The sequence below is a fragment of the Arvicanthis niloticus genome, chromosome 10 (genome assembly GCF_011762505.2).
Source record: "Arvicanthis niloticus isolate mArvNil1 chromosome 10, mArvNil1.pat.X, whole genome shotgun sequence".
NCBI lineage: Eukaryota > Metazoa > Chordata > Mammalia > Rodentia > Muridae > Arvicanthis > Arvicanthis niloticus.
Window position 1 is genome coordinate 6,299,413 of NC_047667.1, and position 22,479 is coordinate 6,321,891.

A 22,479-nucleotide genomic window follows, 5' to 3' on the forward strand; every position below is an offset into this window, starting at 1 on the left:
GACCTTCAGAGTGATCTCCACAAGGCCAAACAAATTCGAAGTTCTGGCTTGAAGGGTGGAGGGGATTCTAATACTCATCTGTCCCAAGATAAGTAGCAACCGGCAGCAGTTGGGTGGTGAGTGAAGGAAATTCACTTTTCCTTCATATACAAGGAGCAACTGGCCTGTGATGATCCTATAGCTATCTGTATGTGGGCAGAACTAAGTAGAGTCAGTATGTTATTAAAAATAAAATAAAATAACAAGCACCTGACCTAAATCCATGTTATAATTTTTGGTTATGTTGTGAGAAGAGCAATTTCCTTTTGTTAGATGCTGGGTTAATATAAGGTAAAATGCTGATAAAGGGTGCATAGGTTACGAAACATGCATGTTTAAACTTGGGGTACTCGATTTATTTATATTGTTACTTCTCATCATTTTCTCACCATGTTTACAACTCCTTTAGAAAGCACTATTAGGGTACTAAATGTTCTCTTCTTGCTGTGGTCTGAATATTTGTGTTGGCCAGAACCCAGATATTTGTCCTCAGATTTCATTCAGGTAATTGTCATATCATCATGTAGTCACCATCAAAGGATTAATATCTTTGTTACTTGGTTCCTATATCTGTAATAACGCCTGTGAGGTGTTTTGCATACAGAGAGAAGCTTTATACTTTGTCTAACATTTGCACAGTTGAGATTAGGAGAACTTGTTACTTTTGGCCTCATGTACTCATGCAAAATGATAATTGTAGCATGTAATTACTCACCTACCATCTAGTCAGACCCCATGGCTAGCTAGCTTTCCTGAGATTCCTGCTATGCTCCAAGAACAACTACAGACAGTATTCTCAAGAGTGCCACCTGTTCCTCCTTTCTTGGTGCCAGAAATATCTGTCCGACAATGACCACTCCTTGGTCATAACTTTTCTCTTGTCCACATTTACCACTGAAATGGAAAATATCAGAAAATCTTAATATTTTAAAATCAGCCAAATGAAACAATCACTGGGCTCAGAATCTAAATTCATCAGCTATTCTATACTAGAATTCATCCTATGGTGGAGGACACCACCAAATCTAATAGCCAATAGGCCTACATGATGTCCATCTTCTCCACTACACAGCCTGTCCAAAAAGCCGTTTCTCAATCTTATCTCCTCCTCTTCTTTTGGGACCTGGAAAACCAGCCTTTATGTTTTGCCCAACAGTTGGCTTCTACAGTATTTATTTACCCAATCAAACAATTAAGGAATCTCCTCTTCTAGGTAATGGCAGGGATTGCATGGCAGAATAAACTCTTACATCATAGCCTGAAAAGGAGAGAAGAAGAATCTTTATAGTCCTTCTCAAGGACATACTCTTAATGACATAAATACCTCTCACTGGCCCTGTCTTAGTGTTTTACTGCTGTGAACAGACACCATGACTAATGCAATCTTATAAAGAAAAACATTTAATTGGACTTGTCTAACAAGTTCAGTGGTTCAGTCTGTTATCATCAAAGCAGGAGCATGGCAGTGTTTAGGCAGGTATGGTACAGGAGGAGCTGAGAGATCTGCATCTTTATCTGAAGATTGATAGTAGAATATGCACTTTTAGGCTAGAATGAGTGTCTTAAGCCCAAGTCCAAAGTGACACACCTACTCCAACAGGCCACATCTCCTAATAGTGCCATTCCCTGAACAAGCTCATACAAACCATCACAAGGCCCCACTTCCAGTAGATTCAAGGCCATTTACAGTTAATTTTTCTGGGCAACAAGCTGCTAAAACTTGAGCCACTTGAGAACAGGGAATATCCAAAACTGCAGCAATATGTTCTATGGAAAAGGCCTGAAGAGACATATTTCAGTCCTACCATGTAATGATTCAACAGGAAGATGCTCTCTCCCAGCAATTAGCAGATTCACATCACATACTCACTAATTTTGTTTCACATATCCCACCATCGAGAACAATGCAAATTAAATGTTTGTTGTTGGTAAGTTCTACAGTCCATGTTATTTCATTGTAGGAGGCAAAATGAACTAAGATGCATGCCAATTGATTGCTATAGAGAAAATACACTTAATGTAGGTTAAAATAAAGGATCTTCATGTTTAACATTATATACCCTTTCATTGATGAACAGTGCATTAATATATAGAAAATAATGAATGCCACACATAGCCATTCTCACTGTCTGTTAGATGTTATTTAATATAAACAATCTACAAAAAATCTAGCATAAATAATATGGTTGAAAGTCTCATGATTCAAGCTCTATCAGCTTACTTTTTATCTTAATAAAATAATATAATTTGCTATAGATTCATCTGTTAATATGAGAAATCACATGACCAAATGGTTAGCAATGAAACAATTAATCTTTTGCATACCTTTTAACACACAATTGTTGACTTACTAGAATACTATTAAATATTTAAAACACTTTAGGAATATAAACATCCTAACACATCTGTGTGTGCATTAACTCATGTATATGGTTGTTACTGGCGCCATGTTGACACAGATATCTATATATACAATCTAAAGCAGGTATTAAAATATTCATATAGCATATAGTAAAGACTTGGTGCTTAAAAAGTATTAGAAATACATGTAAAATAGGAACTTGCACTTATAATTAGTTTGGATCATTTACAAGAACATAAATATCATCAGAGAAGATAGCAATAGTGATGAAGTATAGACGTTAGCATTAAATCAATAATTCCTATATTTTCAAATGAAAATAAATACTTTCAATTTAAAGTATCAAAGATGAGTTCTTAGAAAGGAAATGATTCAGGAGAATTTCTAAAGAGAAAAGACTAGAACTAGCATGTATTCAACTGTGGAAATTCAGCAGTCAAGCACAGCTAGAGGAGAGTATTTTATAGGCATGGAACCTAACAGAGCAAAACAAAACATTTCTTCCAAATGTAAAAATAGTAATTGGCCAGTTTGATTGAAGAGATAACATATGTCTGAGAAAATAAACAAATCTAATAATCCTTAGAAGCAAAGGGTTGAGAGCACCTGTATTTCACATTACAAATGATTATTTGCTTTTAAAAGATAATTGGGCCATGAGATGCTGTTAAATAATTTGTTGCCCAAAAGAGCTATAGCAAAAGAGTTAGCTGAAGAGTGCATCAGTCCAGCCAGGAGTGGAGTCAAGTGCACCTGGGGAGTTTTGTCTGTAGATTCAAGTAGTATGGGTTCATTGGAACAAAAATTGGTTATAAGAACATGGATGCCTTCTGTGATTTGCTAATAAAAAAATTTCCTATGCATGATTATGGTTCTTACTTTCTTAGTCTAGAAACCTAGGCTTGATGGGAAATAAGAGAGAAACAAGGGTGGACAGGAGCACATATACTATTTTGAAGTATTGATAATGATGGTCACTAAACAGTGAATAAAGATGCAGGACTGGAGAATCTCTCTTTAAACCATTTATATATAAGAAAGAGGTAAAATATTTGTGAAGAATGATAAAGAAAAGTACCCCACACCTGTGAGCACCAGAATCAGTCCTGGGCTGTAAAATCAGAGGAGTCGTATGAATGCAGACTCAGCAAATGTACCAGTAGATGGACTAATGATGGATAGAGAGATAGAGAACAAAATCTACAGAGAGGGCTGCCCTCATCTTCCTTTTCAAATGATTGGAAAATGCATGTAGGAAGCCAGTTGAGAAAGGAATTGAAAACATAGTAACTGAAATCAGTCAACGGAGGATTAGAACAACAAGAAATTTCATGAATTTGAACTTTTCTCTTTTACCCTCTGCAATATTTTAAACACAATTACCTGCAGAAAATGACCAAAAGGATAGAACTAGGGCTTGAAGAATAATAAACAAACATAGACAGTCTTTCTGGGGTATCTATAAGAAAATTTAAAAAAACGGTTGATAAATTTATGTTAAAAGAAACCATTACAAGGTTACAAATATTATTATTTTGAATATTTAATGATCTTCTTTTCAGCTACACGTTTAAATTAATTACTTATGTATTTTATTTGTTTCTGCCAATGCTTATACTTTGTTTAACCCAACACATTTGTTGTGGTACTTGAATTAAACCAACTACCAACTAGCTGGTTAGCAATATAATTTACCAAGATTTTTAAAGGATGTGAGTGACTAACTATGAAGGATGAGGTATTCCGGGCCTCTTCCGTGTCCCCTTCGCCCACGAAAGAGACACGTGAGGCAGTGTTCGGGTGGTTACTACAGCGAGGCTTTATTCTTGTATCAGCAGAAGCGGAAAGACCCCAAGCCCGGGAAAGGCACTGCTATATGTACCCTAGAGTGGCGTGTTCACTTCTGATTGGCTGTTCACTCATCACCCTTTGTTACGCCTCGGGATTGGCAGTAGTTTGGCGTGCTTTCGCCTCTTGCACCTGCGCAGTTAGTTGTTTACTTGTGAGAGCACAGGATGCCAGCGTCATCTTGTAATGGCAGATGCTGTCATGCTCACCGTGGCTCCTAACATCTCCCCCTTTCAATTTTATTAATTGAAATTACTTGATAGGCTTTTGCCTATCAAGTGCGGCACCAACTCAGTGAGGGAAAGCAGAGGCCTGATCCCCTGTGCAAAATGAGATATTGTAATGGGTTTCTTCTCTTGTCATCGTGCAATGAGTAATACTTCCCATACCCATCTCGATGCCTTTTCACGGGGAAAGGGAGCCTCCACTCACTCTGGAGTGCCTGGCGGCCGTCTGTGTGCAGTGAGGAGGTTTTGGCATCAAACCTTTGTGCAATCTGGCATACTTTTGGGAAATCTATCCACACTCGTGGAACATTCCCTGTTGAGTACCTACTCGCAAACACCTCTAAATATTCAGGTACCACAGTTATTCAGGCAAGGGCTGGCTGGACTTAGACCTCTCATCGACCCAGTGCAATGGGCTGAACCCTTGGGGTGCATCGACTGAGGGTCTCAGTCATCAGTTACTTTCTTAGCATAAATAGCCAAATTTCAGTGGGAGATCCTTGCTCCAAGGCTGAGAGTGCTTGGGCGATAGCGGCCTTGTCACGTTTTTGTTGGGCTCTGAGCTTGCAGACCAACCATAACATGAACACTAATCCACAACATAGGGCTGCACCAAACAGGCCTATCCCCACCCATTCCTTAAAGAAAGAAAAAGGCAGAAGAAATTCAAGAAGTAAAATCGCCAAAGGTAACAGGGTCCACCCGAGCTCCATCAAGGCTCAAGATCCGGATCTGCAATTGCTGCTGCATCTGGTCCAGCTCCCCAGTCCAACTCCTTTGTAAATAAGCAGAAAGATTATGGCTTTGAACAAATGCATCATTCACAAGTCTCAGAGGTGTAATACATAGATGTGGGGTTGCTGACACGCAGCTCATTTGAACCACATCCGTGAGCTGCTCCACATGGGCTTGGAGCAAATCAAATCTCTGATTGATCAACAGGATGCCTGATGCCAAGTATGCATCCACTTTCTGTAGAGTGGTCAAAGCCTCAAAGGTCTTTTCTGAAATTTGATTAACAACAGTAGCTGCTGTAACCTGATCAGCCAAGGCCATGCCAGCTGTCACAGCTGCAGCTGCAGAGATGAAAACAGCAGTGATAATGGCTGCAGTTATATCAAAATCTCTCTTCTGTCAAAATAAGTTCAAGGTCCCAGACGTCTGAGCGGGAATAGGGATCCAAGTGGTATACTGGCTATTAGGGTCTGCTTATAGACAAGAGCAGACCGGCACTAGGACATAAAGCAAGTTACATAGGTAGAAGTATTAAAGGAGTTGTTGGATAGGATGAAAAGAAATGGAGGATACACACAAACTGGAGTGAGGCATTACAGTTAAGGGTATAGGAGAAATTCTGTTTAGCAGAAGCAGCGCCTTTTAAGAGGGCAAGGGCATAGGTTTTGGAATAGAAGATAGGATAGCCATCTAAATTCACTATATATACTAGGAACCCAATTTAGGAGAGTCCAAGTGAGAACTGAGAGCATCTGCAGATGAATCCTTCGGGGGGTCATTTTCAGGAACCGCGAGCCACAGCGTCAGTCGCTCTGGCAGCCAAAATGCGTTGTCTTCTTCCTGTGGAAAAACACAAACCGCTCCCCTGGATCTTATTAAAATACGATCCTGGCCTTTCCATTGACCAGTCAAAACATCTTCCCATTTTATCATTTCTTTTGGCCTAGTTGGTTCCAGGCAATGGCGATCAGCTGCTGTATTGCCCTGACTGTCCAAATTCAAAAAGTTGAGGGTAAAAAGTGCCAGAGAAACAGTAGCTCATGGCACCGTGGGCAGAGCTTCCTCAACTTCTCCTTTTTGTTTTATCAAATAAGTTTTAAGGGTACGATGAGCACGCTCAATGATGCCCTGTCCCTGAGGGTTGTAAGGAAGACCCGTCAGGTGTGTCACCTCCATTTGGTGACAAAATTGTTGAAATTTTTGAGAAGTATAGGCTGGTTCATTGTCAGTTTTAAGGATTTTAGGCTTTCCCCCAGGCACTCCAAGCCTCAAGACAATGTTGAATAACATGGGCTGCCTTTTCTCCGGTCAATGGAGAGGTGAACATAACTCCAGAACAGGTATCAATGGAAACATGCAAATATTGTAATTTGCCAAAGGATGGGATGTGAGTAACATCCATTTGCCAGGTCGGTAATGGCCTAATTCCCCCAGGGTTAATTCCAGTATGGAGAACAGGTAGAAATTGACAGCAGTTTTGGCATTGAGTCACGATATCTCTAGCCTGCTTTCTAGTAATGTTAAATTGACCTCGTAGCATCTCAGCTGTCACATGAAACCTTTTATGAAAGGCTTTAGCCAAATCTAATTTTGGTGAAAGGGCAATTGCAATCAACTTTGTGGCTCGATCTGCCAGGTCATTTTCACGGGACATAGGTCCCGGTAAGCCTGAGTGAGCCCTAATATGAGTTATAAAGACAGGGAATCTTCACTTAGCCAGGGTAAGCTGAATCTTTTGAAAAACTTCTACAAGTCTGCTAGATGTCTTAATTAACCCAGCAACTTCTAATGCTTTCACTACATTAACCACATAGAAGGAATCTGAAACAATATTTAAGGGACCTGGAAAGACTTCCAGAACCTCTGACACCACTAGGCACAATTTGAGGTGAGGTTTCATGGCATTGTTTGGATGTAACCTCATCTTTAGCCACATAGGCACCCACTCCTGTTTTATACCCGTCCGTATAAACTACCATTCCATCTGGGAGTGGCTCCTGAGACACAATATGTGGAAATATGATAGCTTGAGTTAAGGCAAATTGTAAGATGGGATGCTTAGGATAATGATTATCTATTTGACCATTGAAGGAAGTAACCAGCACTGCCCAAACATCAGAGGTCGCCGTTAATATTTGGACTTGATGGGCAGTATAAGGCACTATCAAAACCTTAGGTTCCCTTCCAAAATGGGTAATGGCTGCTTTTACTCCACGAAGAGCAAGCTGAGCAACTGCATCTGGATACCTTTCAATAATCTTTGCGGGAGAAGCATTGGGATGAATCCATAACAAAGGCACCTCCTGCCATAACACGGCAGTTGATAAGTATCAAAGTATGTAAATGGTCTCTATGAATCTCCAATTTCTGAGGAATTATCTTTTCTGGATAGATAACCGTCCCTAAAAAGGAGCTAGTTTCTGAAAATTGAACTTTCTCAGTAGCAACATGTAGACCCCACTGTTCCAAGGTGTTTAATAATAAGGGGTATGAGGTCTGTAAAGTAATTAAATCCTTATGACACATAAGAAGGTCTTAACAGCAGCTGTGCTATTTGTGCGTATACCTGCCAAGGGTGAGCGGTCTGATCGTTCACGTGTACACCAACTCCAGCCAGCATGTCAAAAGTCCATAATTGCTGTCCCTCAGTGTTTGCATTAATCCTGGCTTGTGCTTGCAGTGCCTCATGCCACAAGGCCTTCCACTCTAGGTATTGGCCCATATTGTTAAGTACCGCCTTCACTGTGTCCTGCCAGTCTCCTGGCATCATAGCAGCTGTACTTAATCTCTCCACTTGGAATACAGTAGAATTATCCCCAATTCCATATTCGTGTACTGCCTCAGCTAATTCTTTGACCTGCCTATACTCTACTAGGGCATGAACATGTGCTCCTTCTGCAGCTTCAAAGACCAGAAATTAAAGCTGTAGCTGTCTCCGATCTCCTGGGCTGAGAAATGAATTAGAGACGCTGCCCGGGGTATAGGCCGGAGGCAAGGGCGGGGCCAAGGGATTCAAGGTCTTTCTTAGACTTATCCCAGAATGGCTATTGTTTGCACAGGCGGCTGCTTACTCCTCTAGGCTCTCCTCCTCGGAGCTGCCAAGGTCTATGGAGGCAGGCTCCTTAATGGGGTACACGGGGGTCCCCCTGAACTCCACTCTCTCTTCACCAGCCGGTGAAGGGTCCTTAACCTTAATAGGCCTTGCAGTGGCCCCTGTTCCTTTTGAATACTCTTTTCTATGACCAGGCTCCTTGGCCTGCCTCTGTTGCCCAGGCTTTTTTGCCTGCTTCTCCTTTCCAGGCTCCTTGGCCTGATGCTGGCTAACACTATCTGTTTCTGATAGCCTGGAGTGGACCTCTCTTGAAACCTCTTGACTTGCCCTAATAACTGTGTTGCGAGCTGGATCCTCACAACACAAATAAGCTAAAAACGAAAGCAACGCAAACAAGAGGCCAACTAGCACAGCAGCGGCCATGAGTGAAAATCCGCTCACAACCAAGGCTTCCACCCCAAACATACCTCTCAGAGACGTACCTCGATCCTGTAGTCTTTTAACCCGCCCCGAATCTCAGCGGAGTCTCCCGCGGCACCTTGAAGAGCCCGGGTTTCGGCACCAGATATTCCGGGCCTCTTCCATGCCCCCTTCGCCCGCGAAAGAGACACGTGAGGCAGTGTTCGGGTGGTTACTACAGCAAGGCTTTATTCTTGTATCAGCAGAAGTGGAAAGACCCCAAGCCCAGGAAAGGCACTGCTATATGTACCCTAGAGTGGCGTGTTCACTTCTGATTGGCTGTTCACTCATCACCCCTTGTTATGCCTCAGGATTGGCAGTGGCTTGGCGAGCTTTCGCCTCTTGCACCTGCGCAGTTTGTTGTTTACTTGTGAGAGCACAGGATGCCAGCGCCATCTTGTAATGGCAGATGCTGTCACGCTCACCATGGCTCCCTACAATGAGGCATCTAAAGGGAAGAGTTGAAAATTTCTAAAACCTGATGTCTAGTAATTCGACCATCAGTTGAAGCATAGGATGTATTTAGGCCTTTTACACCTATATACCATTCTAACTTCATAATGTTGCTGAGCTTTGCATTTTGAAAGACACAAGTACAAGTTCATTTTCTTTGAAGTCAAATGCTTTGGTTTTTATTCTGTCACTACATTGAAGATTGCTTGTTGTCATTTTATCATAACGCAACATCACACTAAGAGGTCTTTGAGCTGAAATTTGCACTTTTTGTTTGTTTAACTTAGCTATTTTTGCTTTTTTGTTTGTATGCCTGTCCTGGTAGCTTCAGTGATAGGAGAGGAGTGAGCAATTAATTTCTCTTCTGTTCTGTCTCTGAAGTAACAGTTCTGTTACTTCATGGATGCTTCTGTTGCAGGATAATGTTAAGTGTGTGTGTGTGTGTTTTCTTTGCACTGGCACATTGAACATGTCAGTGCCTATATAGCACTATACAATCAACCTGTCCTGTATACAGGATGTGTGCCTAATAAAAATTTCTTTATTTTTCTTTGGAACTAAGCTATATAGGCCTTACACACACACACACACACACACACACACACACACACAAACACAAACATACAGGAAGTAGAAATGATTAAGGAGTGATGTCATTGCACTCTCCTTTATAAAAATAAATATATTAAAAAACTACAAATCAATGTGGGCAGTCGAGCAAGCTTGGTCATAAAATGCCTGCCTTATAAGTACAAGAACCCAGATTTCTTCTCCCCAGCTTGACATAATGGTGCCACCTGTAGTCCTAACACTGGGAGTAGCAATAGAAAAGGGAGAGCCTGCCAGAACTTGATGGACATCCAGTTTAGACAACATACATGCTCTTAGTTCAGTGATACTTCTTGTCTCAAAACTTAAGATGGAACCTTATCAAGAAAGACACCCAGTGTCTACTTCTATACAAACCCAAACAAATATCTGCAACACAACCTCATGTTTTCACATATCAGTGCACATATGAATATGCACACAAATCAAAAGAATTCCTCAAAAAATGAAACAAAATTGTTCAGAAGGAGAACAAACAAATTTTTTAAAGCTCAAACCTATAATTCAATGTTTCTAAATATTTACCATCTAAAATGTTTGTGAAATGCCAGTGTCACCTGGTGAATTGGATTAAAAATAGAAAATTAAGGGTCAACATTCTAATGTCTGAGACAACTCTATGACCTTACCAATATTACAGAGCATTCTATGTCAAACCGCCATAGGCTACTTTTGAAGCAGCATGACAATTGGATTTCCAGGGAAAAAAGTTTAATCGGTTCCTGGTTATAGAACAAGCTTTTCATAAGTATTCTAAGAAAATAATTCATATGTTTGATGTCCTAGTTTTAAATATTTTTTTTAAATTTTCACATATATATTTCACTTATTCAGATATATACTTTTAATCAGGAGTAGGTCACTGTCTTCTGAGCATGTGACTCATGCATGGTACATTTCCCATTTCCCATTTCCCAGCAGGTGAACTTATAATCAAGCACACATTTCCAGCACACATGGATCTGGTGAGTTCTTAATTTTGGTTAAAAGATAAATTAGGAGATACTTTGTGATCTGAAAAAGAAACTAAAAGGAAGGAATTGGGGTAGGACTGATCAAAATGCATTTTTGGTTGGGTAACCTAAATCAAGACTCTAACATATATTTATACCTCATCATACTTTTATTGAAATTACTTTGTTTAATTTCAGAATGAAATTTATCAAGCAATATTAGGCATGTTTAGGCAAATTAAAAATTTTAACCACCAGGATACTTATTAGAATATTTATCTGTGCCAGTGGTTTTTGTTTCATTGTCAGCTTTTTTTTTTCTAAATACAGATGAGTAGGTAGGCCAGAATAATTGACTGAACTGTATGTGCTTGAGAGAATCTCTAAGAAAATCAAGCCTTTATACTCAGTAAACATCTGCAGTTTTGCCAAAGTAATGATAATAATATTAGTTCAAGAACAATTGCTCTGAGGAACTTTGATGTCTTTTCATTCCCATTTATATTAGCCATGGTTTGCCATAACATGGAAAATATGTTACTGAGGTTTACAGCTATGAAATATGAATTCACATATTCTTTCTATGTGAGGTTGAAGAATTTATTATTCCTTTGCTTAATTCCTAATGTGGCTGAGGAATTCTTACTCACTTTGTAAATTATAGTCTCTGACTTCATCATCCTGCCTGACAAGCAATAAGACTAAATGTTGATTTGTGGGGCTGTAAGAGGATGGCATGGGTTTTGGTAGAAGCACTGGCTAGGAATAGCCCGGAGACCCAACAGGTGTCCATGCCTGTGAGGGACGGGCATTTATTTTGCCAGAATCCAGGCTCCTGACACATGGCGAAGATCTCCAATGACCCACGTTTTTCAGTCACATAGGGCAATGCAGCCCCTCCCAAAGAGGTTTGTGTAGAGGGTGAGACTACAGACCTCACCCTCAAGAGACCTCAAGAGACTACAGACCTCACCCTCAAGAGATTCTCATATTATATTAATGAGTTACCTAAAGACCAGAGGGTGTAGCTAATTATGTATTCTTTTCCTAGGCCCTCCTCCCTCCTCCCTCCCTATTTAAGTCAGGTCCACCCTGGCCTAAGGGGGGGGTATATTCAGATTCAACTACCATCCATCATGAAAACAAAGCGTGTAAAAACCACAAACTTTCTTGTGTCTTTCGGGCCACCATGGAGAACCTCAAAGAAGGCATTTAATGAGCCACTATAGTCGCAGCCACTGTGCTTTCCTGAGGACTTCTCTGCATCCTTCTGTGGAGGCCCACCTCTTTAGCCAAGCGGGTAACGAAAGAATTCCTTTTCCACAGGATGTGGTCGGGGCTTCCCTTTCCCTTCCTTCATTCTCTTGGCTGTGGGCCAGTCACATACCCACACAGCCACAGTTTTGTTCCTTCTGTGGCCTCTCAGCAGCATCTGAGAGCCCAAGGGCTCGAGGCCAGTCGATCCTCCAGCTTCTCACAGCCTAGCACCCACCTGATGCCACGTGGAACCAACTCAGTCAAATTCCTGTGCTTCTGTCACTCTCAGCCTTGATTCCAGCCAACTAAGCCTTGACAGATGTGTGGGGATCAACACTGCCCAACAGAAATCCACACCCACACATGAGCTACTCATTCCCTAAACTGGTGAATGACATTATCTTCTGATATGCATGAGGTTGTATTCTCTCTAACTAAATGTTAGTGTTTTTCTTTCTTTCTTTTTTCTTTCTTCTTTCCTTCCTTCATTTCTTCCTTTCTTTCTCTCTTTCAGAAATGACAGGTTGTTTAGAAAGAAAGGGTATATAAAATATCTTTGTGTGTGTAACTTTGTGTTTGTGCATGTATATGTGCATGAATGTACATACACCTGTATGTGGGGAAAGAGGTTGATTTTGACTATCTTTCTCAGCCATTCTCCTTCCAACCTAATTGTTTTCAACAAGATCGGACATTGAACCTAGAGCTCACTGACTCAATCAGACTGGCAGGTGTGCACTGAAGTCTGGCTCTGACTGACAGTCTGTCTATTCATGGGATTACAGAAATACTACCTATCCTGTTTTTTGATGTGCATGTCCTTATGTTTGTTCAATAAAGCATGTTGCTGACTGAGCCATATCTGTATTACTATTGAGTATCCATCTTTTTTCTTATACCAGAATTTAGCTGACTAGCATTTTGTTTGCACTATGAAGTAATCACTTGGCCTCAGAACTCCAGTAGCCTCAGCCTCCTCTCTTACTTTCTACATACACACCCTCCCTCCAGCTACATTCAGTATCAGAGGATGCTTAGTGCATGTGGAGTCCTGATATCCCTTAAGACACAGCAGTAGGTCAAATAACTTTTGCTTTGGTCCTTACACAAATAAGTCCTTCCTTCCTCCACCAGGACAGTGTTTGTGAAAGGCCTTATTAACATGTAACCTCTAAGCAACTGCAATATTCCATGAGACTTTCTTTAGGATTCTTAGACAAAATTCAGAGTCTAGCTCTGAGCTATATTTGGATGCCTATCTTATTCAGATTTATGTTACACCTAACCGAAGATGCTCTTCTTTCTCTGGATATTACGAACACCATCAGAACATTGGCACATCACACTATGACCTTCACAGAACATAGAACTGAGAAATCACTATGGTGATTGTATATACTTTGTATATTATTTTATGAATAAATATATTTAACTTTTCTATGTATTTATATGTGTGTGTGGCACAGAGAAAGAGAGAGGGGGAGAGAGAGGGGGGAGGAGAGGGAGAGAAAGAGGCAGAGAGACAGAGAGATAGAAAGACAGAGAGAGAAGAGAGAGGATGGAAAATCATGAGAATTTGTGATCTGTGGTTTAAACATAAAGTGTCCCCATGTCTGTGTCTTCATTTTCTTGAGCAATTACTTACTGGTTGGTGCTGCATTTTGGGGATGTTGTAGAAACTTTATGAGTTGAAGTACCATAGAAAGAAAGTTTCAAAAGTCACAGGAAATAGGTCTTGAGTGTTTACAATTCACTCTCATATCCTGTTCACTCCTTACTTCCCTAGTATGGACTGAATGTTAAGCAATGCAAGCATTAAGCCTCCTGTTCTTGCTACCACATCTTCTCTATCATGATATACTTTGGAACTGTGATCTAAAATAACCTTTGTCCCTTAAGTTGCCTTTGTCAGAGGTTTATTTTTTGTTATTTTTAATCACAGCATCAATCAATTATTTAAAACATATACTTGCTTCATCTTATGTTTGAATTTGTGGGAAGTAGTGCAGTACTTAAAGAAGATTCAAGTGATTAGTCATGAGAATAGTTTCTCGAACGTTTTCAGCATAGCTTGTAAGTGAACACAGAATGAGAGACATTAGACTCAGAGGTGAAGAGTTGGGGGCAGAGCTCACTTGTCTGAGTGTTTGTCTAGCATGCATGAAGTCCTGGGTTCTATCACTAGCATGGCAATAACTGGTCATAGTAGTGGACACCTTTACTCCTGGTACCAGGGAAGTGGAGACAGAAACATCAGAAGTTCCAGGTCATCTCTGATTATATATAGCAAGTTTGAGGCCAGCCTGTGATATTTATGATTCTTAAGAAAAGATTCAAAGACAAGTCAAGACCATAGTTACTAAGGAAAATGGCCATATAATGTAAAGAAAATGCCAAAGATCATACTAGAAAAGGATATGTATAAGTGTAAAGAATGTGTGGCAGAAAATAGGACTGGATTTAAAATCAGATAGTTTACTCCTCTTTTTGACATGCTGAGCTATCCAGCATATAAAGCTGTGAGCATGTATGAAATCAAAACACCAATTCCTACACCTAAGGCTCAGAGAATATCATGGAAGAGGCAGTGGAAAAATTGTGAGAGCCAGAGGCTCAAGAAGTTGGCTGAGAAACTGTTTCCTAAAATGACAGGGAAGCTACATGCATGAATCATCAACAACAGGGCTGCTCAAGCAAGATAGGAATAATGATAATACCAATATACATGCTAATGTGGAAGGAGCAAATCTGATAGGAAACAAATTCCGTTCTGGGCAAAAGGCTGAAGAAAGTAATGACTGCCGAGAGTCAGTTTTTTTTTTTTTCTAGGAGTGAGTTCCCTAATTGGCTTTCCAATACCAAATGGTCAACCCAGAAATCATTTGCAAACAAGCAACATAATTTAATAAGCAGTTTTTATTTATATATTCATGCATATAATACTAATAATTAATAATAATAATAAATGAGACTAGTAATGTAAAAGAGAGAAATTGGAGCAATGAAACATGGTAGGGAATTGATAAAAAGGAAAGTAGAAAGATGATATAATTATACTTTAATCAAAATTAAAAACAGAATGAATACTAATTTTCTGGAGAGAATGTGAGACAAACCAAAATAAACTGAATTGAAGAAGCAACAACTGTGGCAGCAACAGCTTAGCACAGCTGCATCACTGCTTTCACAGGCTCTCTAGCTCCTTGCTGGTATTGTTTGAAAGGATACCTGTGCTGCTTCTGGTTGCAGAAGCAGCTAAACTGTCCTGGCTCTTAATCAGACACCACTGAGAAACTGTGTATTTTCTACCTTTTAACTGTAACAATTCAAAATTCAAGAGGCATTCCCTTTCTAATTCTATTGACTAAAACTTAATTGAGCAGATAGGCTGCTTCATGACTTCACCTAGATTTCATATATCAAGAAAACCATAATTGACCCATGCTTCAATAAACTAGGCTCATACAAAATTCTTCTATGAAATGGATTATATTTTCAGGAGGAGAGATGGCACCATGTGTTAAGTGTTTGTTTTGCAGTTGTGAGGACCTGAGTTAAATCCTCAGAATCTACATCAATAAAGAAGAAAATAGGGGAGAGGTGGCAATGTAAACGCTGAGTATGTTCATAAGTATGTGCAGTCCCAGTGTTGCAGACATAAACACAAGGATCCCTGGAGCCTCCTACTCAACTATCTGGTTGTAATTAATATATTTTGGGTTCAAGAAGATATTGTTTTTCAAGAAACAATGTGGATCATGGTTGAGGAAAACTTTGGACACCATCTCTGGCTTCTACCATCACACACATACATGTGCATGCAAGCACAAGCATAATTTGTCTTTAAGCTATCCCTCTGTAAGTAGCATGGTCATACTCATCCAAGGAAGCTTAAGTATGGTATGTCTTACTGATTTGTAAAAGTAAAGCTGATGTTTTGCAATGTTTTGAATGCAGATAAACTATTTTTCTTTAATAGTTCATGAAGAAGAAGCTAGGGTCTAATATTCCTCTTCCTCCTCTCATTGTCCTTTTCTTCCTCAACTTTCTTTTATTTCCATTCTTTCTCCTTTTTCCTTCTCTTCTCCCTACTTCTTCACACATACACCTGCGTGCCTGAACACACACACACATAAACACACACACACACACACACACACACACACACACACACACACACACACATCAACCTCAGGGCCCCTAGTTTTTGTTTGTTTGTTTTCTGAGAAAGATCAGAGAACATCCTTGGGTATTACTGCTAGGTGCCAGCCACTAGTGTCTCTCTCTCTCTCTCTCTCTCTCTCTCTCTCTCTCTCTCTCTCTCTCTCTCTCTCTCTCTCACTGTCTCTCTCTCTCTCTTCCCCCCCCACCCCCCGCAAGTTCTTAGTAGTCTGAGCTAGTTGGTCATGGAGCTCAGGCATACATTTGTCTCGACCTCTCTAAACTAGTATTATAAGGGAGGACCATTGTGTCTGAACTTTTTCTAACCAACCTGCATGTTAATTTCTGGATCTGAAGCTCAGGTCTTTAGCATGAGAAACCAGTGCTTAACTAAATGAGGTCTCTGTAATTTGTATTTTTGTATATGTTTCCTGTTAGCAATGTAAACTCAGTTCTCACTTGTTCAGTGATTTATCCCTGATGATGTAGTGCTTACCGTGGTATGAAAAAAGATTTTAGAAAAAGAAAACCTCAGTAAATGTTTGTAAAATTACTCAATATTCTAATTATACTTAAGTAATAATATTTCATTCCTTCATTGATGGAGCAGTTTTTTATCAGTAGAAAGAAACTTTAGTCTCCAAATGCCAAAATATTCAGATCAAGTATAGATCATTGGTTTGTAAATTAACAAAATCCACATATTGTTTGTGGTTCTCAGTTTCCTCATTTTCTCTTCTCTCCATTACTTTACAATGGTAGAGGAAAGAAAAAGTGGGTTATCTGGAAGAAAAAAATAAATTCAAGTCCTCAACTTTCATACACATATTTAAATAGTAATATATTTAGATATTTTTCCTTTTTCTTTGTTTTGTTTGCAGTTAAAATCAAGTAATCAGTCAGCTGTCCAGCTATGAATATGGCTTATGTCCCCATGGCTTAGGAGGAAGTCAATTCATCTGAAGTTTTTAAAGAAGACTGAATTGCTTGAGATGGAGCAGATGTTTGGTTCATTTAGTTATAGCCTAAAGAGAAGAGTACTAGTTAGCAGATATCTACATGGGGAACTCTAAGCAGACAAATAGTACTAAAGGATGTGTGAATTCAGGACAGATGTGGCGGTGAGAGGAAGGTGGATGTTTCCAGCTCTTCATAAAAATTACCCTGCCCAAATAACTATGATTTTCAAAAAATTTCCCCCCATTTTTCTCAGGATTTATAGCACTGGACTTCTAAATATATTCTCTATGCCTGTTTGCTTCAAAGACTTATGGGGGATTTTGTCGTGTGGACAATTCAGAGAAAGTGCATGTTTTGTATATGTAGATAGAGACTGTATGAAAATTAAAGATGTTTTTGCACAACAAAGTCTTGCCTGTATAAAAGTCCTATATATTAGCAACCATAACCAGAAATTTGAGATGGCTTTAGAATTGTTGTTTAGTTTGCTTTGAGGCAGTGCCTCTTGTAGCTCAGCCTGGCCTGTGACTTGTTATGTAAGCAAATGCAATGGTAAACTTTAAATCCTCTTTTCTCCATATCCCTAGTACTGAGATTATAGGCCTTCACCCCTATACCTGGTTTATGTGTATGGTGCCAAGAATCTAGCTCAGAGCATCTCACATGCTAATAAGTACTCAGTGCCAATTGCACTATATGCCCAGCCTTAACAGTGGAATCTTAAATCAGTAATATATTTATTTTAGGTATCTAACATGTGTCAGGCCAAAAGAAGATATCCATTGCCATGGGAAGCCATGTCTAGTGCCTACAAAAAGATACTATCCAGGGCCTCCATATCTGTGTTGGTTCTTGTTTGGGATATACTATCCTTTTCTGAGTAGTAGCTATAAGCTACTAAGCTATGTACAATTATTAAAAACAACAGAAAGATAATAATGTAATCCAGACCTCAAGCGAATTGTTCTTTTCCCACCCCATGTCTCAGTGAATGCTTTTCTTGAGTCACTACAGTATGGTCTTCACATATTCTTTTGCCCTTAAGTCTATGAACTTCAAAGTTCATGACTTCTCTTAGAGCATGAGGGGACTTTGCTTCTGGCATTTTTTGTGAGGAGAAAAATCAATGGAGATTAGATCAGGATCCCTTGTATATAAGCTTATATTTTATTTCACCTTATTTTCCACACTCTTTACTAACTACCAAAAGGAACATAGGTTTGGCTAATTGTGACCCTTAGTGTGTTATTGTTTGGATAATTCCCACGGGCTATTATGCAATCAACATATATATGGAATTGTGATGTGTGTGTGTACTGTGTGTATGTGTGTTGCAGCTGATATTGTTGTTTAAAAACTGATTTAATTTTTTTTTAAAAAAAAAGACCAAACGGGAGTAATGTTAGGTGATTATGATGATGAGGAAAAATAGATCCAGAAGAAAAGACACATAGATCATGAAAGAGAATATAGAGTTTTTTTTCTAGTTTTGACTTCAATGTAATTTGTTTCTATTTTATAATGGATATGTGAATTAATCTCTTTGTGTATAAGTAGACCATGTTGGCATTCAAAAAGTATCTAAATTCTGTTATTCCTCTGACGTAGTGGTTGAGAAAGGTTTAGGTTTATTTTAAATTCCACTGTTAGTACAATAGCACTCAAAAATGACTAATCACTAAAAACACAATATGACACAGACCAATTTAAAGTGACTTTTTAAAAACATTTTTTGAAGAAAGTTTTATAAACTGAAAATTTTCTCTTACTCTGCCAAAATCTATATCAAATCATTCTATTATGCATTATTATACCATAAATTTTAAAATGCTACACATAAAAATACGCTATGGGCTTTTAATATTTTAAAACTGATCCAAATAAGTCAGTTGTAATATTGTTTTATTTGCTATCAGTTTGAGTTATGTCCCTGATTCTCAATGGTGTCATTCATCAGTCTTTAATTATGTTCTTTAAATAAAAATATATTTTGATGTACACATCCTTGTGTGTACAGAAGTATGTATTTAAAGCACAAAGAAACTTGAGAGAGATAAAGTAGAAAAGGGAAAATGAAATCTAGAAAGTATGAAAAAGAGAGGGGTTCAGTGGGTGGGGAAGAGAACCTTTATATGTGCAAATACACACACACACACACACACACACACACACATTCACACACAGACACCACTGTGAGCTCCTCTGTAGCCTTATCAGCTTGCACTCCTGACTTATGAAACATCTTGTCTTCCAGATGGAACCCCATTCACCTGGTGGATTGGAAGGTCAGATGAAAGGCACCCTTACTGGGGAGGTTCTGTTCCTGGAGTCCAGCAATGTGGATGTGGCCTGGAGGAGAAATGTTTGGACAATCGACATTTTTGCAATTGTGATGCAGACACAGATGAATGGTAAGAAGAACTTCAGTTTTCCTACAGTGGTAAGAAATATTAACTGTTGCTCAGAATTACAACTCAGAAAGAAAAATGCAGATACCAAATTCAATGGGAATTAAGCCTGCATTTAAAAAAAAGAAAAAAAAATTGAAAATAAAAATGAAAAGGCCTAGGATCCTGAAAGATGACTCACTAATTAAGAGCAAAGGATGCTGGCTTGGACCTGGCTTGGCTTCTCAGCTCCTATATGTTGGCTGAAATTGTCCTTAATTATAAAAGATCTAATGCCCTCTAACAGACTCAGTGTGCATATGACACAATTACATAAGAGCAAGATACTCACATGCTATAAATAAATTTAAAAAATGTGGAAACTCTGCTCATCCATGTTGAGGAGTAATACTGAGGTTTGTGTCATAACCTCCTTGTATTCTGAACTTTCTGTTCTAAGTAAGGAATGCAATGTAATATGAGCTTACCATTTAGTCAGTCTTTTTTCTGTCTACCCCTCATACGTGTGTTTCTGTGTGTGTGTATGTGTGTGTGTACATGCTCTTGTGTTTGTAAGTGTCCATGCATGTGTGTATGCATGTTGGTGGAAGCCAGAAAACAACTTTTATTGTCACTCCTCAGATTTGACCTGCCTTGATTTTTGAAACATGATATCCCTATGACTCAGAACTCACTAAGTAGTCATGGCTGCCTGATTAAATTTGCCTGTCCTTGTCTAGCTAGTGTTGAGATTATAAGCCTTTATAATTACACTTAGCATTTTTAGTGGGGGTTTTGGGGATCAATTGAGATTCTCCTTGTTTAAGGAAAGCACTTTGCTACCAAGCCACCTCCATAAATTCTGAATTAGGTTTCGAAACGCACTTGTGAGGTGCGAGGAGAGATAGGAGTGTAATTATATGATTTTTTTCTTTCACTGATGTTTAGTGCCTTTACCACTATTTAGTGACTCTCACACCAAATTAATAATTTTTATTCTATTTGCTGATTTTCAGTTACTGATCATATAATTCTCAGAACAATCTTGATCTTCCATAAAAATACATGCTTGGAGGTTGAAAAATACCAATAACAGAAGAGTAAAATGATTGTTTTCAATATTATACACATCTGTCAAATGGCAAGACCTGAACTAAAACCTAAGTCCACGGACATGGACACCATCTCTAGTGGTCTCCTACACCAGTTCAGTCCTGTGAGGTGATGTCTAAGGTCTTATGTCTATTAGGTTTATATTATCTCCAACCTCTAGGAAAGCTTTTCAGTTTTCATTGTATTAGTTATGAAAATGTTCACACAGCATGTCTACTCAGCTTTCAGGTTTCAGCTGGATTTCAGGCAAACTGATATTTTAGCTTTTGCAGTGTTTCTGTCTCTTCTCATCAAACGATTCTCAATTATAAAAGAGAATCCCTGTCAATCTTCTCTTAGACAAATTACAATTTTTTGGGGGGTGTAATATTTTCTTTTATTGTTCAAATTGTTACTTTGAACCAGCAACCAGTTCAAAGAAACTTAAATTTTAGTCAAAATCATATATTAGATCAGGAAGCTAGGGTTGGAGAGATGGGTTAGTCAGGAAAGGGTTGGCCACTCAAGCATGAAGACCTGTATTAAATCTTCAGCATCCACATAACTAAGTTATTTAAACATCTGGGAGTCCTGGACAGGCCTTGAATTCCAAGCATGGGTGAGGTTGAGCCAGGTGGGTTTTTTGGGTTTATTGGAAAGTTCCAGGTGAGAGATCATCTAAAACAGCAATTTTCAACCTATGGCTTGAGATCCCTTTGTAGTTTGAATGGCCCTTTCACAAGGGTTGTATATGTGAATCTGAAAACACAGATATTCAAATTATAATTCATAATAGTAGCAAAATTACAGTTATGAAGTTGCAGTGAAAATAATTTAATTGTTGGGCATCACCACAACATGAGAAACTATATCAAAGGACTGTAATATTAGGACAGTTGAGAACCATTGCTTTAAAAAAAAAATTCAAGTATAGATGAGCATTTCCTGGGGGATGGCATCCATGTTAGTTCTCTGAAATCTACTCCTTATATACCTGTACAAATGTACATGTGCTTCTGTACACACACACACACACACACACACACACACACACACACACACACACACACTGGAAAAAGAAGAAGGAGAAGAAGAAGGAGAAGGAGGAGGAGGAGGAGGAGGAGGAAAAGAAGAAACACTATCTGTGTTTGCTTTCAAAATATGTGAACCATGAGTTTTGAACATGACAGAGTTCCTTGAGTACAGAGGAGAGTTCCTTTAGATACCTCTGTCAACCCAAACACCTCATGATGAAAAAGTCAGGTGACAATGACTGAATATTGAATGTCAACTTCTTTCTTCTTTGGTCTCCAATGATTCTTCAAAGTGAATTTTATTACAGCGTTATAGAGAGCTGCAAAATAATCTACTTTATGTCCTGGATGAAGACCAAATCTCTGAACCACATGGGCTTCATATTATTTAGTCCTGGTGAAGTAGATATTTGCTGGGAGTATTAAGAGGGAAATTCAGAACATCTTTGGAGAGGGATATATTAGTTGCTTTTTTATATAGAAAAAAGGAAACTTCAGGAAAGGTCTATTTGTCACACAGTCAAAGGTGCAATCTACTATGGCAGGGAAGGTGTGGTGGCAGGAACTTGAGACAGCAGGTCACATTGTATCTACAGGCATGAAGCAAAGAAAGATGAGTACTGATGCTCTGGTCAGTTTTTCCTTTTTATTCAATTTGAAAACCTAGCCTAGAAAATGTTTCTGTTCACATTTAAAGTGGCCTTCCCATGTCAAATAACCCAGTCTAAACATTAGTTCCTACTAAATTATCAAATTAACAATCAAAAGAAGAGGTCTTGACTAATATAGGGGGGTTGTGAATATTTTTTTTCATATTGTTACGTTACAAAAGGAGAGAGGGAGGGAGTAAA

The 22,479-nt window shown here is 38.9% G+C and overlaps 1 protein-coding gene across 1 annotated transcript in view; it reads left to right on the forward strand.

Moving 5' to 3' along the window:
- Window positions 1–22,479, forward strand: part of LOC117716146 (contactin-associated protein like 5-1) — an 838,779-nt gene that overhangs the window by 680,018 nt on the left and 136,282 nt on the right. The window contains exon 14 of the mRNA XM_034513074.2: window positions 19,370–19,526. Coding sequence (XP_034368965.1) covers window positions 19,370–19,526 — 157 coding nt within the window. The remainder of the gene's footprint in view (window positions 1–19,369; window positions 19,527–22,479) is intronic.